The following is a 21,623-nucleotide window of genomic DNA, read 5'->3' on the forward strand; positions in this document are numbered from 1 at the left end:
CAAAATTGAAAAGCATTGAAACATATGGATGCACAGACTGAAACACATAATGCCCCTCTTCTATTGTAGATGGAATAAAAGCATTATATGAAATATTCACAAAATATATATCAATACAGGGTCCTTATGTTTCTAACCAACGTGTTAATTGACCTTCAGGGCTTTTAACATTCTTCAGCAAGTTTAAAGCTCCATGGTCAGTGCTCACTGTGAAATGGATCCCGTGCAAATAACTACTGACTATGTTTCACTGCTAAAACAATTCCCTTCTACTGGCACAATTTTGACGTTGAATTTTTGAAAGTACGACTGCTATAACCTATAACACATTCTTTGCCGTCATCGTTGTTTTGGGGAAAAAATAATCCATCCTTGGGCTACTGGTCGCAGAGTCTAAAATACATTCTTTCAAATACATTCTTTCAAATACAAATATTTAAAATTGGATTGGTCATAAGAGCATCTTTCCGAATAGTAAATGCTGTTTCACATTCGGCATTCCATTTTTAAAACTCGTTCTTAATAATAAGAGCGGGCATTTTGGTCAAAATCTAAAATAATTTTCTATAGTAGGAGCAAGTTCCAAAAAAACTACTTACTTCCTTAACATGGGTTGGCTTAGGCTTTGATTTTAGTTGGATCTGGTGAAATGCCCAAAAATTATTCTTTCTTGACAATTTAAAACACTTGTATACCAAGCAATTTTAACCCAGTCAACTGCATTCTATCGGAAACCCCTCGGAACTTGGTAATTTGCTCCTAAAATGATCCAGAAATTATATCGTCGATCGAGGTAGACTACACTAATCACACCTCGTTACCCATATAGAATATACTGCATTAGTCTGGAAAAGGTTGCACCGGTGTAACACAAACCAGAAGGCATACCATTGAAGGCGAAAAAAAGCCTTTACTGGTAAAAAAAAAAAGCTGTTCAACCGCGTCATGTGGTTCATGCTAATTCATGATAGCCAAGCCAAGAGAACGAACAATTTGTCAATAGAGCCATATATTCCCCCGATAGGTAATCGTCCTCAATATACAGGTCGTCGACAAATTTATACACAGGCGGAATGACAGGTGAACGATGATTTACTTTTTAACCTATATGAAATCAAAAAGACCTAGAAAAAGTCAATTACACGTGTTCGCTCACTAATATATCTCTACATGAGTATATCGGATTATACGACAGTCATCAGAGGTCACCTCATTGGTTAATTAGATGGCGTCTAGACTACAATACACACGAAATATTGATACACATTATCGAGCCTATGCATCGTAAATTGTATTATATTTTAGACATTTTATCGTTTGGATTTTCCTTTTAGTATGTTACATCAAATATGAGAATTTAAGTAAAAATGGTGAACATAAATTTGACAGCTAATTCAACTTTTAACTCCAAAACAAACGAGCCAAAGTACTTTAAGTGAAGTTTGCGATGCGCTCAGTTTAAAGGGAATGACAGTGACTTATGGTAAGTGAACTACATTTGATATGCAGTTGTATAAACATTGTCACATCTTATTTCAATAGAGATTATTTTGTCCGTCTCCCTTAATCATGGTTTATTGACTTTAAATAATCCCATAGTTCAAATATTTTAACTTTGATTAGGATACGTTTAAGGGAAACAAATTGATAAATAATTTATATTTGGTATGCAGTTGTTCCGTTGGGATATCATACGGCATATTTTGTTAAATGAGAACAAAAAGATAAAACGTGTTACCAAGTGGAACAATATGCCGGAGTTTCTTTTTGACAACATATTTTTTTAATATTGAGGTAGACTTTTTCAACAAAATGTTGGCAGTCCTATGGGAACGAAATGTTTACCTCTCCTTTCCGACCTCTTATCTTCATATGCATCCGAGTTCGCTCAGAGACTTGTGAAGAACAAGAAGATCAAAGAAGCCATGTTATTTAGATCATAGTATTGATGATGTTCTTCCCATTTACAATCCAAAACTTTTCTGACTGGGATCAATTAGTATATCCCCCAGAACTAGAAATTAAAGAAACAACAGATACAACTTCCTCCACATTTTTCTACTTCTACCTCGAATTTGATATACACGGTCATCTCAGTACCAGAATCTATGACAAACGAGACGATTTTAATTTTGAAATTATCAATTTTCCCTACCTTAGTAGCAATATACCAACCTCATCTGTATATAAGATATACATTTCCCAGCTTTTCCGGTAGTCAAGGGCTTGCAGCTCCCACACAGACTTTATAAAAAATCACCAGAGCAGAAAGATGATGAACCAGGGTAATGTCAAAGAATGTCTCGTCCTTTTTCTACTTTTGATTTTATCCATTTTACGTGACTCTGTCCTTATACATCCCGTCATTGTGTTTTTGTTTTATGATGATTTTTCTGTTCTTGTCCTTAATTGTTGCTAACATGGGTAATATGCTTTGTATTTATGCCTATTTGTGTTTCTTTGGTTGGTTCATACGACGTTGCTCTGTACTTATAAATCCAGTCATTGTGCTATTGTTTAAATGTTGTACTCTTGTCTTTCATTTTCGCTAAAGTGCTTTGTTTATATGCTTATACGACGTTGCTCTGTACTTATACATCCAGTCAATGTGCTATTGTTTAAATGTTGTACTCTTATCTTTCATTTTCGCTAAAGTGCTTTGTCTATATGCTTATAAGTACCTCTTTGTTAGTTTTTATAGTGATTTAGATTATATCTATGATGACTGATGTTCCCTTTTTTTTTACATTTTTACCTATTATGTCTGTTTGTTGTTTACACATCGTTGTCAATATTATGGAATTTGAAGCCACTGTCATACAAGTGTGATGTTTAGCTAGCTATAAAACCATTTTATCCACTATTTTGCACATAAGAAAATGCCTGTACCTAGTCAGGAACATGACAGTTGTTATCCATTCGTTTAGTGTGTTTGAGCTTTTGATTAGGAACTTTCCGTTATAATTTTCCTCCGAGTTCAAAATTTTTGTAATTTTACTTTTTGTATGTAAGCATTTGCACATCTCATTTTTTAGATTATTTCGCCCTGCTCCCTCAGTCATGGTTTTAGAAACTTTAGAATATATAACATACTAAAGTTTGTTATTTAAGTTAGATTAAGGGGAACCACGTAGGATGAATAAATTATATTTTGTATGTAGGTAGTTATATTAGCATTGCAATATCTTTTCCCATAAAATTATAGGCCCTATTTTACCTTCAGTCATGGCATTTACTTTGCATACTAGTAATTTACATGTTACAATGGAATTGGGGAATGTGTATAAGAGACAATAACCCGACCATATAACAGACAACAGCAGAAGGTCACCAATAGGTCTTCAATGCAGCGAGAAATTCTCGCACCCGGGGGCGTCCTTCAGCTGGCCCCTAAATAAATATATATACTAGTTCAGTGATAATGAACGCCATACTAAACTCCAAATTATACACAAGAAACTAAAGTAAAAAATAATACAAGACTAACAAAAGCCAGAGGCTCCTGACTTATGACAATGTAGAAATGTAAACGCATAACAATACATTAAAATTCGGTTCTAGAGAAGTCCGAGTCTGTTGCAAGAAAAGAGGGACGAAAGATACCAGAGGGACAGTCAAACTCATAAATCAAAAACAAACTGACAACGCCATGGCTAATAATGAAAAAGACAAAAAGACAAACAGTAGAACATTACACAACAAAGAAAACTAAAGAATAAGCAACACGAACCCCACCAAAAACTAGGGGTGACCTCAGGTGCTCCGAAAGGGTAAGCAGATCCTGCTTCACATTTGGCACCCGTCGTGTTACTTATGTGATAACAAATCCGGTATTAAAGTAATCTGAAATGCCAAAATCATTTTTTTTTAGTTTACTGAAATAATCTGATATAAGTAAACCTTTATCAATTAAAAATCGAAAATACTTTACTTTTTTGAAAGATACGATGTTGTTTGGGAAAAAACGTCATTTTATTCTGTTTTCGATAACACTTGCTTCCTGGACAACGATGCTAATTATATGCAATGACCCCAGATTTGCACTCAATCGGTAAACGTTATGCGCATGCTCGGTAATTATGGTTGCTGAGGAAAATGTCGGACACACAAGAAATCAACTACCACAAAACCCAAATGCTTGGACGAGTACTTTGAAACACATCATAAAAAATGCTAGGAAAAAAAGGCCTTCTAGACGAGATCATTTATAAGCATTTGGGTTTTGTGGCAGTTGATTTCTTGTGTGTTATGCAGGTTTTCTCACTGTAGATCTGGAATCTGACACAGTCACAGATCTGTTCTCATTTGAATCTGAGGTGTTTTTGTTCGATTCTAAGTCCTTATTCAAGCCAACTTCTTTTTTTATCTTTCTTCCTTTTTTCTACTGTTTCTCTGCCACTGCCTTTGTTTTTCTTTATATTGTTTATCAAATTTGGAATTCAAAGTTCTTACTTTAAGCCTTTTTTGTTAGCTTCGTTTTATAGGTTTTTATTTTGTTTAAGATTGTCCAACTTCCTCTGATCATGTTTAAATTTAAGATTCAGCCAGTATTTACAGGTTCGCTCTTTCCAAGTCTGCTTCTTTCATTTATTTCTTCTAGAGAAGTTTGCCCTGCTTATTTCAGCAAATCTAGTGGATGTTTTGAGGAATGGAAGTTTTACCAAAATTTGTTTCTATTTACTAGCTGTCTTTCAATTATCTGTCCTAAAACTAAAGCTAATTTTCATATATTTCTTAAATTGTTAAATTCATGTCAGGAGTGTGACAAATTACATCTGAATGGTTAATCCTTGAAACATCTTTAAATATACCATTTTAAATCAAAATAATTGTATTATTTTGTACAAAATTCATTTCCTCACTTTCCTATATGATATTATAGTTGTACACACTTATTTCCTTTGATAAATTTGCATTACTGTGCACAAAAAAATAGAAAAATGACTAATTAAAACTGATTGTGCCAAAACAATCATGATAAATAACACATTTAAGAGGTAAATGATATGAATATTACTTGGTTTTAACATTTTTAACACAAAGAAACTTGTGGAACTTAATCTTGTGAAATTATGAATTGACAGAAAATGCCTTAAAAAAGCGTCACACTCCTGACATATATAATGCACTCCCACATCTATGATATAAACATATCACAGTGGTAATATTTTTTTTTTTCTTCTCTTTGGAATAGCCACTTCTGAAAAATAAAAAAAATAAAACATTTAAGTCCTTTGTGTTCTTTGGTAGACGTTAAAGTCCTGTTCTATGGGAAAAGATACCAGAAATTGAAATCAATGATATAGCAATGTGTTTAGTGATTTTTTGTGAAAGTTTAAAGCATTTTTCAATCTTTATAAAATATGTCAGGAGTGTGACAAAATACTGAAAATAGAAGGCTTTTTCTACATACAATTACATTAAAACGGTACAATGAAATGACATTTTGTTTTTTGCAAATGATCACAAAAACTCAGGGCTTTCAAAGTTTACTATTGTAAATATATATTAAGATTCTTTTTATTGGCAAAAACTTCAATCACTAGTTACTATTATTTTTTTCAAATCAAGCTATTCAATTTGATTGTTATTATATGATTTAACAGAAAAAATGGAAATTTTGGTTTTAAAATTTTCCTTTTTATATTGACTTTCATTTGGAAAAGGTCTGAGCAATATTTTCTTGACTGTTTTATTACCAAACTTGTTTTTAAGTAGTATGGTTTCTGTTAAAAAATTTTGAGATGTATGTTATTAAAATTTAAGATTATTCAATGTGTCTGTTTCGTTCTGCCTGAAACTTTGGAATTATAAAATTTAAAGTATTGGTAATAGGGCAAGACAAAAAGAAATACAAAATATTAAGTTTGAAATTGGACCCCCCATGTCACACTTTTGCTTCATTTTTTTTAAAATGGCCCATAAGAGACATGTATCAAAAAAAGAAAATTATGAATGAATATTTTATTCCCGACTTGAAAAAATATCATTGTCGGATAGGTGAAAATCAAATTGTATTGTGTGAGAAAAACATTTTTGTTGTCTCTATATTCTCATTTCCCTATTTCTTTGTAATTTGAACTATAAGGTTGTATTTCTAATTTGAATTTATTCCTCAATTGCTGTTTTGAATTTACAGGGCGTGTGGTGTGGAATGATACACCATGTTGTTAATGAGCATGAATGGTCTATGTCTTACACTGACGATGGAACATATTCCTGTGTAAACATGGTCCGTTATGTGCAAAGAGGGAAAAGGGTTGGTTGAAAGCTGGTTCACCAGCTCATGATGCAGCCATTGGAATTGTGATGGACAAAAGATTCATTAAGAAAATTCCTTACTACTTAAACTGCAGGTATGATATAAGTTATCTATGTTCATATCCTAAGATATGGGTATTTTAATCACATGAAGTACCCAAGTACATCCTGAGGGGGGCGGGGGGCATTATGTTTTCTGGTCTGTCCGTCCATTTGTTCGTCTGTGCGTCCATTTGTCCTGCTTCAGGTTAAAGTTTTTGGTTAAGGTAGTTTTTGATTAAGCTGAAGTCCAATTAACTTAAAATTTAGTACATATTTTCCTTATGATATGATCTTTCTAATTAGACTTTTGACCCCAATTTCACAGTCCATTGAACATAGAAAATGAAAGTGGGAGTTTCAGGTTAAAAGTTTTTGGTCAAGGTAGTTTTTGATGAAGTTGAAGTCCAATCAACTTGAAACTTAGTTCACCCTATGGTATGATCTTTCTAATTTTAATGCCAAGTTAGATTTTTACCCAATTTTACAGTCCATTGAACATGGAAAATGATAGTCGAGTGGGGCATCCGTATACTTGGACACATTCTTGTTTTTACTAATTTTCAACAAACTACACATTACGGCTCTTTGAAATATGGTATTAAGGTTTATATGAGCTTGCTTTATTGTGCAATATGTTTTCAATTTCATTACTTATTAGGGCCCCGCCTTTAGGCGGTTCGCCCTATAGTGATCAGTCTGTCCGTCCGTCCGAATCTAGAGAACCATTATGATTTCATACTTTATACTTTACATGTTTATTAACCACCACCAGAGGGCGTGTCATGATGTATGTACAACTTCCTAGGTCAAAGGCGGGTCGCCCTATAGTGATCAGTCCATCCGTCCGTCCGTCCGTAACACTTTAACTTTGTGTCCGCTCCATATCTAGAGAACCATTATGATTTCATACTTTATACTTTACATGTTTATTAACCACCACCAGAGGGCGTGTCATGATGTATGTACAACTTCCTAGGTCAAAGGCGGGTCGCCCTATAGTGATCAGTTCATCCGTCCGTCCGTCCGTAACACTTTAACTTTGTGTCCGCTCCATATCTAGAGAACCATTATGATTTCATACTTTATACTTTACATGTTTATTAACCACCACCAGAGGGCGTGTCATGATGTATGTACAACTTCCTAGGTCAAAGGTCAAGGTAAAAAAACTTTGGTTTCAGTTGACAACCCTGTGGTGAATATCGTTCCGCTCTATATCTTGAGAACCGTTATGATTTCAAAGTTTATACTTGACATGTATCTGAACCAACACCAGAGGGTGTGTCATAATTTATGAACGACTGCCTAGGGCAAAGTTAAAGGTAAAAAACTTTGGTTTCAGTTGACAACCCCATGTCCTATGGTAAAGATCGTGTCCGCTCAATATCTTGAGAACCGTTATCATTTCAAAGTTTATACTTGACATGTATATAAATCAACACCAAAGGGTGTGTCATAATTTATTTACAACTTCCTAGGTCAAAGGTCAAGGTCAAAAACTTTGATTTCAGTTGACAAACCCATTTCCTATGGTAAAGATACAATTTTTTAATGCACATTATTCACAGCGGGCCCACAGAGATGGCTCCCATCTCAATGATATCAAGTTAACTTCCTGTTTACCTTATAATTTAAATGGGGGTATCATTAGTGAGCAGTAGCTTACAGATTCACTTATTATTTACTTTTTTTCAGGAGCACAGCTGAATTGGAAAATTTCCAAAACTTGATTCTTAAATATGCTTCCAAGCGCCATTCTTTCAATCCAGTTTCATACAGAGCTCGCAATCTGTTAGCAGCCCTGGATAATAATGCTCATTGCCAAAGGCAAGTGATGGTCAACAAAGATGGCAGCACTAGGTAAACTATTATTGTTATTCCCCATCTACGATAGAAGTAGGGGCATTATGTTTTCTAGTCTGTGCGTCCTTTCGTCCATCTGTTCCACTTCTGGTCAGGTTAAAGATTTTGGTCAAGGCAATTTTTGATGAAGTTGAAGTCGAATCAACCTGAAACTAAGTCACATATTCCCCCATGTTAAGAAATTTCTAATTTAAATGCCAAATTAAATTTTAACCCCAATTTCAAGATCCACTAAACATAGAAAATGATAGTGTGGGTGGGGCATCCATATACTATGGACACAATCTTGTTTTTATTTGGAAAAATCGTTTATGGAATAGTACAATACTGTCAGCCTCCATAATATGCAGACTGCAATTCAAACTTTTTTGGGAAGTCCGTAAATATTTGATCTATTGGGTCGTCTATTACTTGGTACACTATTGAGTATTTATATACATTAAAAAAAAAATTTAGGTATCAGAGATACTACAGCAAGACTGGTATTCAGTGGTCAGTGTATGCTAAAAGGGAGGACAAAGACTATCACCATGTCCCTACCATAATAAAAACTATAGTAGAAAACCGACTACAAGATCCTGTTGGGATGAACAGAAAAGTGCTGCTAGATGTCAATGACCCAAGGAGAGTGTCAGCAGTACTTGCACCAACCTTGCCACCATCAACAGCTGATCTTGTCGCACAAAAGATATCCAGATTTAACAAGGAAGACCCAGAAAAAACTCTTGATTACAGTTGGACTGATGGATTGATGTCCGTTTAACTACTAGTTGATTATAATATATTAATTGTTGAAGCATTTTAGAAAGTTTTTTATGTTCAGACAAAAATAAAATCGCCCAACATTTTATCCTAGATCAGCTCTTATTGATTGTGTACCTGTATTGTACGAATTAGAATAGACCTTGTATGCTAATGATACTAATTCATTGTAATTTAGTACTAAATATATGGCTCAAAGTTATATCCCAGGGTGCTATACCATGTAAAGTGATATTATTGTCATTGATCATGAACTTCCTGTTAAAACTTGTCATTTCTCGGCGACATGTGACAGTGTTTTCAATTGAAAACTCACAAACATTTTTTTATTTTTTTTTAACTTGTTTGCTGTTTTTTCAAAAATCATATGGAATATGTGAAATATATTTGGTTTAGGCAAGGTGTACATTTTTTGGTCTGGTTAGTAATATCTGACCTTTACATTATTTGCACAAGTCATTGGTCAATGATAAATTTCTCTGATTTGGTCTGTTGTTCCGATTCTATAAGGATAGTATGACTACCGGTACATTTAATTTATTAAATAATTGAAAAGTGTGTGCGTCTTTCTGGGAGGTATCAGTTGATCTTGACCTTATTTTCATGGTTCTTAGTCAACGTTCAATTATATTGATGTTTGTGTTAGAGCAAAGAAATCTTATATATAGATGCACCTATGGTAGCACTACAAGACCAAAGCAAACTAATAATTGCGAGTGCCATTTCACAGTTCAACAACTTGCATCTATGGTAGTCAATCAACATGAAGACAAAATAAGATAATTAGAACCTATCAAGACAAAATAAGATCATTGTAACCTATATTTCATGGTTCACTGACTTAAAATTTCATAAGAAGATATGGTATGAATGCCCATGAGACAACTCTCCCTCGAAAACAGCCTATAGTTGAAGTAAGCAATTTAATGTTACAGTACAGTCTTCAACACAGATCTTTGGCTCACACCAAACAACAACCAATGAACAGTGGTAGTTCATCAGTATCCAGACTAAAATCAAATCACTGTAATCTATATTTCATAGCACTGACTGACTATTTATAAAAAAAGAAGATGTGGTATGATTGCCAATGAGACAACTATCCACAAGAGACCAAAATGACACAGAAATTAACAACTATAGGTCACCGTACAGCCTTCAACAATGAGCAAAGCACATACCGCATAATCAGCTATTAAAGCCCCCGAAATGACAATGTAAAACAATTCAAACAAGAAAAGTAACTGCCTCATTTATGTACAAAAAATGAATATGTTGTTTTCTCATGGAACTTTTCCCATATGTAATTATTTGGTCTATGCTTTGTGCTATTGTTGATTCAGATCATTATTCTTCAGTTTGGTGTTCAGAAAATAAAACCTTTCATATTACTATTTTATTTATCCAAGTCTGCCACCAACAAACCCAACATACTGGCCAGTTGCATCGGGATACTTGTCCCTTATTCTCCACACACAACAGCTGGGTATAACCCTCCTATTTCCGGCCCCCAAATATCCATGAATCCATAGTATGTATTGCCTGTAGGCAGCATGGCGATGACACCTGTTGTAGTTGTCATCTTCAGGCTGTGCCAGAAAATCATTCCGGTACCGGATTGCCAGCTCCAAAACAAGTTCATCTAGAACACATTGCTGGAAATCCTAGAAATAAAAAATATTATTTATTATTAATGTATTTTTCAAGAAATGCATATATTGTATCATAAATATTATACCAATACAGTGTCAAATGAGAAATGCCAAACCAACTACAATGAAGGCTTTACAGCAAAAGAAAAGAAAACGGGACAAAATATGTAAATCATATAATGCAGACTGACAGATTCTGCAACAAGAACAGTATGACGACAGAGATGACACTAACAAAAAGAAAAATAACATGAGCAACACAGATCCTAACAAGAGTAACATCAAGGTGCAACAGAAAAGGAAGCAAGCTATATCTTTCTCTATTATTTCTAAAAAAAATTAAAAAGGACATTTGTGTAAGGCAAATTGTATTTATGTTACTGTAATCTTACCGGTAACCTTGAATGGCAATTCATGGGCTGTCTTTTGCAACACAGCCTCTCCTGCTGTGTTGGCATCTCTCTGCAATTAGAGCAGGAGCACCATGATGGCTGGTCTGGTTTTGGTGGTTCTGGTCCAGCTGGCTGCCCATTGCCAACATTCGAATTGTCTAGGATGTTGAGTACGAAACTGGGCTGTGCCTTTGAAATTCGTTTGAGAAGAATACGCATATCATCAATGTTTGGACCACACAGTAAATCAAAAACAAAGTCAAGTATGCGTATCAAATCAGTTCTTTAATTTCGTTGTATACGATACGATTCTCTGCAAATACATAAATTATAAATCATAAATAACAGTGAAACTAAATTCCGTTATCCATAAAAATAATATACAGCGCATTAATTACTTTTCAATCATAAAAATATAAAGAAACATGTTTCCTGATAAAAGTACAAAGTTTGCACAAATGATTAAATCAATATATTGCATTTACGGAACATTGTTACAATTCTTGCTAAAGAAATGAATGATAAAGTCGGATTAAATATATTCTTACCGATTATGCTCTCTTATAAAAAACATCTTGTGTGTCCAAATAAAATCCAAATAATAAACTGCCGTAAACAAATTGAAATAACATTCATAGGAAAACATAACGTCATAAAGACGGACGGCAAATACAGCAAATATATTTAGCGCCGTAAACGTCAATTATTACAAAGAAAAAATAGCTTTTACAAAAAGCTTACCTATAGATTAAAAAGTGACAGCCAAGTGACGATCTATACACTATTAGTGCTTATATATAAATGTATCTTCTATCAAATATTAAAAATAAGAATATAAACAAATATAATTCTTACAATCAACAGACATTGAATCGACTCTATTCTGAAATTTAAAAAAAGCAATTAAAATACAATAATTAAGTAGTACAGTCCAATGTAGCAAAAACATGCCAAAGCACAAATTATCGCTTGAACATGATGCAAATAAGAAACCGATTTGTTAATGCAATAATAACAATTGCTAAATGTAAATGTGTTTTGTTCCATTATTTGGTGTTAATAAGAAGAAACTAAGAGTAATGTTAAAAATTCACATAATACACTTCAGGACAGATATAATAATTATAGATTGTATGTTTCTGATCGCTTTGAAAATAATTTTAGTTTAGTTTAAACAGAATTTATTAATGAAAAATTGTCAAGACAAATATTACAATGTTACATAAAGTTCAAATATGGGATTCAGAAACATGTTTGTAAAAACTTTTATAAATACGTCTCCCTAAAAATAACCGTTTGATATGACTTTTTTTTCTTACAATATAAATAAGAAGATGTGGTTTGAGTGCCAGTGCACATTTCAAATCCAATTATTATAAGTATGAGCTGAGAAAGCTACAGGACATTGGTAAGGCGGGCACAATAATTCAAAGATAATAATTTTGGTATTATTTTCTGTTGCTATCAATACCTCAAGTTGAGCTATTCTATTTTCTTTGTTGACCTCTTGCAGCTGGCCTCTGTTTCCCTGTCCTCTTCCTCTGCCTCTTCTGCTGCCTCTCGCCTGAATTCTACCTCTTCCACGTCCACTGCCCCTTCAACGACCTCTCTTTAGTTCCATAGGCTGACCATTGTCAGAGCTAAGGTCAGATGTTGGCGATCTACTCCTATTACTTGATGCATCTGAAAACTGTAAATAAGATATTTTATTCCATATGTACCTTATATATAAGGACAAACAATATCTGGTCAAGACAAAAATTCAAGCGCCCCCCTTACCGTTTGTTTTGTAAATAAATATTTTGATCCTGAATTTTGATAAAATAAATAATTTGACCAGCAAGAGGATAAAAAAATATTCTGACAGGATATTTACCATAAAAAATTATGTGAAATTTGAAAAAAAAATCGCGCCACTTACCAAAACAAAAAATTCTGACCAGAAAAAAAAAATCCCCCCCCCCCCCCCCTGTAAGTTAAATGGTCCGTCCCTCAAGAGCATAAAACTTAAAAAGATATTCTGAGCTGTCTTACCTGAAATATATGTATACCGGTAAGGAAAGTAAAAAAAAAAACAACAACAAAAAATTAAATCATGTTACAGAAAAAGTTTCTATTGCTTTGTGACTTTTTCTAAATCATTTCTCAAGAAGCTAAAGAGCACAAAACTTGTAGAAAAATATGCTGAGATGTCTAGCAAAACTTACATCTTCAGAAAAAGATATGAAATAAAACTATTTACAACTAGAATTGCAATAATGCATTGCATACATGTTTTTATTTTCCCTTTATATTTGTGACTATATTATGACCATTCTCATACTAAATATATTTGGACTTTTATCTATAATTATATATTTGATCATCTGAATATTTTCTTTTTAAAACAAAGACATTGTGACTTTTTTCGATATAAGAGAGCTACCATTTGATTTTAGTTTTGATTAAAAAAAATGCAGGATGAGCAGCTGGGCCCCCAAAAACAGGATAAACTTATAAAAAAGGCAGGACTAAATATAGTGAAAATTTAAAAAAAAAAAAAAAAAAGAAAAGCAGGACAGACAGCTAAAAACACGCAGGACTTTTTATCCAGAATATCTACCACACGAAAACTTCGACACCCTTCCCGAAATTGAATTGATTTTCCCTTCTATTAAACCTGGAGGTGGATATAATACAGCCCATGAAACATTTATCATGGCTTGTGTCAAACTTGATCGAGTGTCGACTTAGGAGGGTTCAGTGGCCCTGATTAGTTGGAAAATACAATGCATTCCTGTTGCTTCTCGATCCCGGCAGTGACTAATACTACAAGGAGACCTATTCCATCATTTTAAGTGTCTCAACATAAGAGGGACCCGTGCCTTCTTGCTCCGAGGTACACAACTTGCGTTTTTTGCAAAACGGCAATTTGAAATCTGTTTGTTTGCGTTCATGTTGAAATTTTGTTTATCTGACACTTTTTGGCAACTCCTTTAACTATTCATTCGAATATGATAAATTATAGATAGTTTTTACATGTGACACAGTAGATCTGACGAGGAGTTTAGATAAATTTATAGATTCTTTGTTCTATTTTGTTTTCCCCAATTGGGGCCCCTAGCAATGATTCTTCACGATTTTAACGTTTTCAGTCCAATTTTTGAATATATATCGAGGAAGTAAGGATGAAATTTATTACAACTGATATTTTTTTAGATAAACAGTTGAAAGAATTTCTTTGCAAGGCACTTTAACGCTTGAAATTTAACTTCTTTCTGAACCAGTATAACGTGGACTTACCTCAGCATCCATCGTTGACGTCATCATTGTTTACGCTGGTGAAGATCGGCAATCATCGGAACGGTGCTTCCGAAAGTTAATTAACCTCCATTGTTATGAAAAAACTCGTAGCAGATGGAATTGTTTTCTGGTTTGCATGCCATATGATCGCGATTTTCGTACTGAAACAGCCACGAATGGTTTAGTTTTTAGGGAATGTAAACATAACAAGCATATTTTTGAAGACATTTTTTTTACCCAAAACTAGTTTCATATTACTTTAAATAGTATAATTCGGTAGGTCACATTCATGAAAAGGAAGGGGATTGTAGTTACGACGTAAGGAACATATCCGATATCATTTGTGAAATGGTTATTCCATAACGGTCAACCAACTCGCGATGGCGTCCGTAAAATTTACGAAGGGATGATCTCAACCTCATCATTTGGAACTCTTGGTTTAATAGCTTCCTTGTGAGCAGCAACCCTCTGTCAAGAAAATCATGATAGGAAATGCAAGCACGAGAATATCGTATCAATTGGGAGATATATACCCCGTAAGCAGGTGATGCTGGAATGTTGCTACTTAGAAATAAAAAGTTCACAATTGGAAAGCTGAAATCATCTCTTTTGTCGTAAAGTTTTGTCTTCAACCGACCCTCATTGTCAATTTCTAGATGTAAGTCAAGATATGAGGCAGACTTAACTGTATCTGTGCTATCCTTTATCTCTAGTTCGATGGGATAGATGCGTTCAACATAGTCACCAAATTTTGAATTATTTAGTGAAAGAACATCATCTATAGTTAAAGGATATTGCTTACTTCTTATCTTTCTTCCTAAAAAGTAAAATCACAAAAATACTGAACTTTGAGGAAAATCAATTCGGAAAGTCCATAATCACATGGCCAAATCAAATAACAAAACGCATCAAAAACGAATGGACAAGAACTGTCATATTCCTGACTTAGTACATGCATTTTCAAATGTAGAAAATGGTGGATTAAACCTGGTTTTATAGCGCTAACCCTCTCACTTTGATGACAGTCTCATCAATTTCCGTTATATTTACATTGATGCGTTAACTAAACAGACACAATAAATAAAATAGTCAGAATATGGGTACATCAGTCATCATCGTATAACAATTTTAAAAGGAACATTTTAACAGAACACAAAAACATCTATCTACAAACACATTCATTGATTTGTGTGTCTGACGTCAGAAAATTTTATACGTCACATAGATTATTTTGTCGTTCAATGTGCATAAACACAATTTTAAAATTTACCTAGGCAATGTTAGCATACAGGTTTAAAAAATCAAAAGTATGTAAGAATAAATTTCAGAAATAGACCGAGATTTAAACTAGTCCAAAAGTTTTATTATAGAATTTATAAGAATCCACAAATAGTTAATTCCACTACGCGATTGAATGATTTTGACGTTTGTGGTTCAACGTAACATTGTAATTCACAATATAAATATATCATAATGACATAAAATAGAACAATATCATACTGACGGGATCTTTTAAAGTACAGAGTCACGTTATTAGAACCAAAGAAATACAAAAAGTCGCTTATACAAAACACACCACCAAAAAATTCAAGACAATACAAACACATTGACGAGATGGATAAGTACCGAGCCACGTCAAACGAATATCACATAAAACCATTCAACAGTAAAAGTAATATTAATCAAAGAACAAAGACAAATGAAAGAACTATAAAACACGTTGTTAAGATGATAAATAACATCAGTACGCAGAATCTATACATGAAGACCATCGTGTATTATTTGTGAAGTTGATACGGAATATTTATCAACAAGGTCTTGGTATCTTCCGATGAACTTTTTTAGAAAAAGGACGAGACGTTCTTTGACATACCCCTGGTTCATCAACTTTCTACTCAGACACTGATGACGTTTTACAAAAGTCTTAGTAAGAAGTTCCTGTAAGAAATCAGCCTTATAGTAATAAAGAAACAAGTCGACAAGAAGAGGGGCACAATTTGTTCCCGTTGGAATGCCGACAGTCTGTTGAAAACACATCCTCCGAAGATGTAACAAAAGAAACCAAACAAAATGACAATAATCATAAATAACAACTAAATGTGTTTAGTTCCGATTCAAAGACCCTATAAGTGAATCAATATTAAAGCCAAAATATGCAATCTTTAATGACCTGACAACAGTATCGTAACTATATCCCTTCTTAACTATATCAAAATTAAATGCAGACTTATGTCAACAGTTTATTGGTATATTTACATACATTCTACACAAATAATTTGAGTATTCCATTCCACAAAATTGAGACAAGTGTATATCACACAGTCGTGATGTGTAATTTTATGAAGAGCTTAGAAGAGTAGTATAGAAACAAAGAAGGACTATAAAATATAACAACAACCATGGTGAATTTGCCTTTCAAGATCTTAGGTTAACGATTTATAAAACAATAATATTTGGTATCATTTCTAATAAGATAAATAACATAAACGTTTACAAGTATATGTCACCATAAGGTACTCAACAATGAGGAAAATATATACAGCATTGTCAGCTATAAAAATCTCTGAATATATGTCCTTGGCATTCTATTCTATTGAAGTAATCAGACTCTTTGTGTTTTGGTTTGGATTAAGTCTACATCTTTTTACATGATTTTTCAAATGTACTACAGCTTTAAAGCATTTTCCACAAAAGGCACATAATACTGGTTCAGGATTGTGGACTATCATATGACTCTTTAACTGATCAGTACTATTAAACCCTTTGTCGCACAGGGGGCATTTCTTAGCTCTATGATTTGTATGTATGTTAAGGACATGTCGTTTTAACACGTTTAGCTGGTTAAAACTTTTACCACACAAGTTACATGACAATGGACGTTCTCCAGTATGTATTCGTTCGTGCACTATTAATTGATGCTTCAAGTGGAAACTCTTCTTACAAACTTGACAAAGAAACGGCTTCTTGTTTGAATGAAAAATCATATGATTTCTCAAACGAAACTTATCTTTAAACGTTTTTCCGCATTCTGGGCATTTACTTTCTACATTTGTACAATTATGCTTATCAAACCACCATTTAGAAAAGTATCTCTGGTCACATTTATCACATTTGTACACCTCTGTGTGGTCTTCTTTAGCATGTTCGTTCAAATGCAGTTGTAAAGCTCGTCTTCTGCTGAAAGTAGCTTCACAAAGATAGCACTTTAAGTCTGTGGGATTATCCTTATGTGCTAGTACATGGGACTTATATTTTACTAAGTTTGAATATCGTCTTCCACATTTACATTTGTACTTCATCTCATTGTCATTAGTTGATTTTATTTTAACTACTTCCGAAGTTGATGTTTTCTTTTCTTTTACAGGTTTGGTTGATGTCTTAGTTTTTTCAACATAAGTATGCAACTTACGATGATTTTTTAATTCGATGCAATCGTTATATCTCCCATCACAATCTGGACATTTGTATGGCTTGAATCCTTTATGTATTCTGGTGTGTAATTTAAGGTAAACTTTTTCGCTGAATATCCTGTCGCATATATCACATTCGTACACTTTTGCTTCACAATTACTTAGTTTTGGTAAGGAACTTTCTAGAATTAATGAATTTTCCTCCCTATGTTTAGATAAATGTTTTTGCAAATCTTTTTTTGCACCGAAGTTAAATCCGCACTCCCCACATTTGTATGAAATATTCGTTTGGGTTTGATCAATTGATTTCCTGTGTTTGAGACGAAACTTTAAAGGTTTGGTTCTATCCATTGCTATCAATAAAAAACATGTATAATTATTATTAAGTATTTAATGTCTTATCTTATGTACTTGTATGTAGTGTCATGAAAGCTCTTTATAGGGCCATTTAATTGAAAATAAAATTTTCGTATCCTTATTCTTATACATATAATGATCGCTCGTTTACTAGAGTATTAAAAAAAGAGAAGATGTGGTATGATTGCCAATAATACGACTCTCCACAAGAGACCAAATGAGACATTAATTACCATCTATAGGTCATCGTAAGGCCTTCAGCAATGAGCAAAGCCCATACCGCAGTCAGCTTTACAAATCCCCAATATCACAAATGTAAAACGATTGAAACGAGTTAACAAACGGCCTAATTAATGTACCAAAAAGTTACGAAAAACAAATATGTAACACAGCAACAAACGACACTGAACCACCGAATTAAAGGCTTCTGACTTGGGACAAGCACATACATACAGAATGTGGCGGGGCTAAACATGTTAACGAGGTCCCAAGCCTCCCCTAACTTAAGACAGTGGTGTAACAGTACAACATAAGAACAAACTGTAAAAATAAGTTGAAGAGGCTTAACTCATCAGATGGATACAAATATAAATACATAAAACAAAAACATAGAGTGGACGTGGCCGGGTAATAATTCATCCCTACAACAAAAAGACACTTAATATAGATCTTAAGAGTACTCGCAGTTACTGATAGATAGTTCAAGCCAATAACAACCAATACAAAAAAAAACATTCATCTAAGACTAAATTATCAATCAGTTCATATCCGACATCCAACGAATTATATTTATTTCATTTCAAAATCCGTTTTAAAGTTCAACATATATCTTTTTTTGACTATTTGAAATGCTGTATGAAATTTTTTTAAAAGATGTCTTATATATAAAACATTTAATAAGACGATTGTAATTAAGGACATTTTTGTTCTTAGGCCCTTTAAAATTAAATTCTCTCTTTGCTGACGAGTGGCTACAAAGCAACATTTCGCCTAGGTCATAGTACTTAATTATTACATAAATAAGTCTCATATGTTACACAATTTTGTAATCACACGTTAAAATCTAAAGACAATAATTAGATATAGGAAGATGTGGTGTGAGTGCCAATGAGACAACTCTCCATCCAAATAACAATTTATAAAAGTAAACCATTATAGGTCAATGTACGGCCTTCAACACGGAGCCTTGGCTCACACCGAACAAAAAACTATAAAGGGCCCCAAAATTACTAGTGTAAAACCATTCAAACGGGAAAACCAACGGTTTAATCTATATAAGAAACGAGAAACACGTATAAATTACGACAACTACTGTACATCAGATTTCTGAGTTAGGACAGGTGCAAACATTTGCAGCGGGATTAAACGTTTTAATGGTACCAAACCTTCTCCCTTTGTAAGTTTCCGATATATTGACCTGTAGATATGAATAAAATAAAAGAAGACATGATTTGAACGTCAATGCGACAGCAACATATTAACTAAAAGACCCGTATGAAGGGTAACATACAGTCTTAAATCCTGGTTTGTCTTAGATAACACGATTATTCGGTATCACTACTCTTCCGAAAAGTTGATTTGTCAGTACTTAAAAATAAACACGACCGGTATATTTGTAAACACATACCTTATAGCTAACATCAAGTATACTTCTTCAAATCACACATATATTGACAAATCGATATAGTATAATGAATCAATACTACTATAAATACATACCTAAATCATAACTAATATTAGTTGAGACAACTGAAGTAATAATTCGCTGAAAGATGTACCAGGAAGTAGTACATGTACTGTACGTACTCTCGATAAGCATAAAGTGTGTGTACCTGTACCATGTGTGTACATAGTGTGTATCTCGCGAGAAAGATAAATATTTCTACTTAAATTATGTGGAGATTTAAAATTATTTGCTTGACTACCCTTTAATCATTTGTTCAATTGTGAAGTCTTGTGAATTCACAAACTATTACCTTTTTGTTACTTTACTGTCAATTAAATCATACACAATTTTGATTGTAATTGTCTTTTATATACGTTATTTTTATTATTATTTATTTTTTTGTTAAAAACGACAAAATAATTTAATTTACTAAGCACAGTCCCCGTTCTTGGGCAGAATAATTAGTTTTTAATCATCTTAAATATCTAACATGATTTTAATGATTGCGTTGATTAAAACATTAAACATATATAACATGTATATACATTTATTAAGGCAAATTTAAGTACTGAATAAGAGTGCATTTCTTTCGAACCAAAATTTTGTAAACGTTGTGTCACATTTGTTGTTGTTTTCTAAACGCTAAAAAAGTAGAAACACATACATCGTTTAACAAGTCTTTACTGACCCTGTTTGAACTTTCAATATATAATAATGCATGCACATGTTGTTGGTAAACAGAAGTCTTACAAACGTAGAAACAAATACATCGTTTATAATCAGGTTGAAGTTAGAAACAAATGTAACGTTAGCGTTTATACTAACAAACGACAAACTGCAGACGCATAATTTTTAGCGTTTGCATAGTTTGTCAAAGTTTTTGCAAACTCTGCAAACGTATGTTTGAAAGAAATGATGAAAAATGTGCGCGCTTAGTCGTTTGCATCGTTTGTGTTAGAAAGAAATGCACTCTATAGTATAAAAAAACGGCAATATGGATTCCACCTGGAAAATAAAAATTGCACACAATGATGGACAGTTGTTTTAAAATTTAATTAATTATAAGAAGGATGCATATATCTTCGATGCTTAATTTTTAAGAGCCTGAATGTTTACTAAAATTCTTATCAACATTTTTAATTAATCAAAATATGATTTGCGTACTGTTGTTAAGCATGGGCATTGAATTAAAAAATGGATTTCATCTTTAACAGAATATGGTTAAATGTAATTTGAAAAATGAGTATACTTCATTGACGTTAACGTTGTTTTAAACGCACAAAACAAACATTTTTCACATGCATCATAGAAATTAATTTGATATACAAATGTATCCTTATCTCCTACTGAAGGACAGCACACAGTGACTTGTAAAAAGTACCTGTGACACAGTGCCATTTGGCCAACTTGAGATATTAATTATTCTTTCAAAAACTATATCCATTGATCTGTCCTTTGATTGGCACACACATATCATTTACTAATATAATCCAACACTTTAACTTGCAATGAGTAACACAAATGAAGCCACATGTGCATGAGCAAGTTTCGGTTACCCTACCAGAAAACACGACTTTACATCGAAAATAAACTGACAACGCCATGGCTAAAAATGAAAAAGACAGACCAATAATAGTACACTAGAAACAACATAGAAAATTAAAGACTGAGCAACACGAACCCCACTTAAAACTGGGAATGAGCTCAGGTGCTCCGGATCCGGAATGTGGCACCCGACGTGTTGCTCATTTTATCACATACCCGGTAAATAGTCTTATTCGGTAGGTCACCTTCATGAAAAGGGAAGGGGATATCATCTGTGAAAAGGTTATTCCATAACGGTCAACCAACTCATGATGGCGTCCGTAAAATTTACGAAGGGCCGGATGATTTCAACTTTACAATGTTGAACTCTTGGTTTGATAGCTTCATTGTG

General features: G+C 33.4%; 2 protein-coding genes and 1 pseudogene across 2 annotated transcripts; 1 reads left to right on the forward strand and 2 right to left on the reverse strand.

Annotated features, from left to right (window-relative positions):
• Positions 1-1,951: 1,951 nt before the first annotated feature.
• Positions 1,952-8,929, forward strand: LOC139489880 (uncharacterized; annotated as a pseudogene).
• A 1,380-nt stretch (positions 8,930-10,309) lies between these two features.
• On the reverse strand, positions 10,310-11,193 carry LOC139490278 (P2X purinoceptor 7-like). Its single transcript, XM_071277122.1, has 2 exons — positions 10,973-11,193; positions 10,310-10,592 (listed from the first exon to the last, which is right to left on the reverse strand). Exons 1-2 carry the CDS (start codon positions 11,189-11,191, stop codon positions 10,329-10,331), a joined length of 483 nt encoding a protein of 160 aa, XP_071133223.1. The 5' UTR covers positions 11,192-11,193; the 3' UTR covers positions 10,310-10,328.
• Positions 11,194-16,481: 5,288 nt separating this feature from the next.
• On the reverse strand, positions 16,482-19,867 carry LOC139487861 (zinc finger protein 723-like). Its single transcript, XM_071273029.1, has 2 exons — positions 19,741-19,867; positions 16,482-18,017 (listed from the first exon to the last, which is right to left on the reverse strand). The coding sequence occupies exons 1-2, from the start codon at positions 19,838-19,840 to the stop codon at positions 16,840-16,842; spliced, it is 1,278 nt and encodes a 425-aa protein (XP_071129130.1). The 5' UTR covers positions 19,841-19,867; the 3' UTR covers positions 16,482-16,839.
• Between the last annotated feature and the right edge of the window lie 1,756 nt (positions 19,868-21,623).

The sequence above is a fragment of the Mytilus edulis genome, chromosome 9, assembly GCF_963676685.1.
Source record: "Mytilus edulis chromosome 9, xbMytEdul2.2, whole genome shotgun sequence".
NCBI classification, from domain to species: Eukaryota; Metazoa; Mollusca; class Bivalvia; order Mytilida; family Mytilidae; genus Mytilus; species Mytilus edulis.

Excerpts from the sequence above, each read along its gene's own strand:
- LOC139490278 (XM_071277122.1), bottom strand. The coding sequence starts at position 11,191 with ATGCGTATTCTTCTCAAACGAATTTCAAAGGCACAGCCCAGTTTCGTA. Across the intron at positions 10,593-10,972 it reads ATTGCCATTCAAGGTTACCG|GATTTCCAGCAATGTGTTCT; the intron begins GTAAGATTACAG and ends TTTTATTTCTAG.
- LOC139487861 (XM_071273029.1), bottom strand. The coding sequence starts at position 19,840 with ATGCTTATCGAGAGTACGTACAGTACATGTACTACTTCCTGGTACATC. Across the intron at positions 18,018-19,740 it reads TAATATTAGTTATGATTTAG|CAATGGATAGAACCAAACCT; the intron begins GTATGTATTTAT and ends TTTTATTGATAG.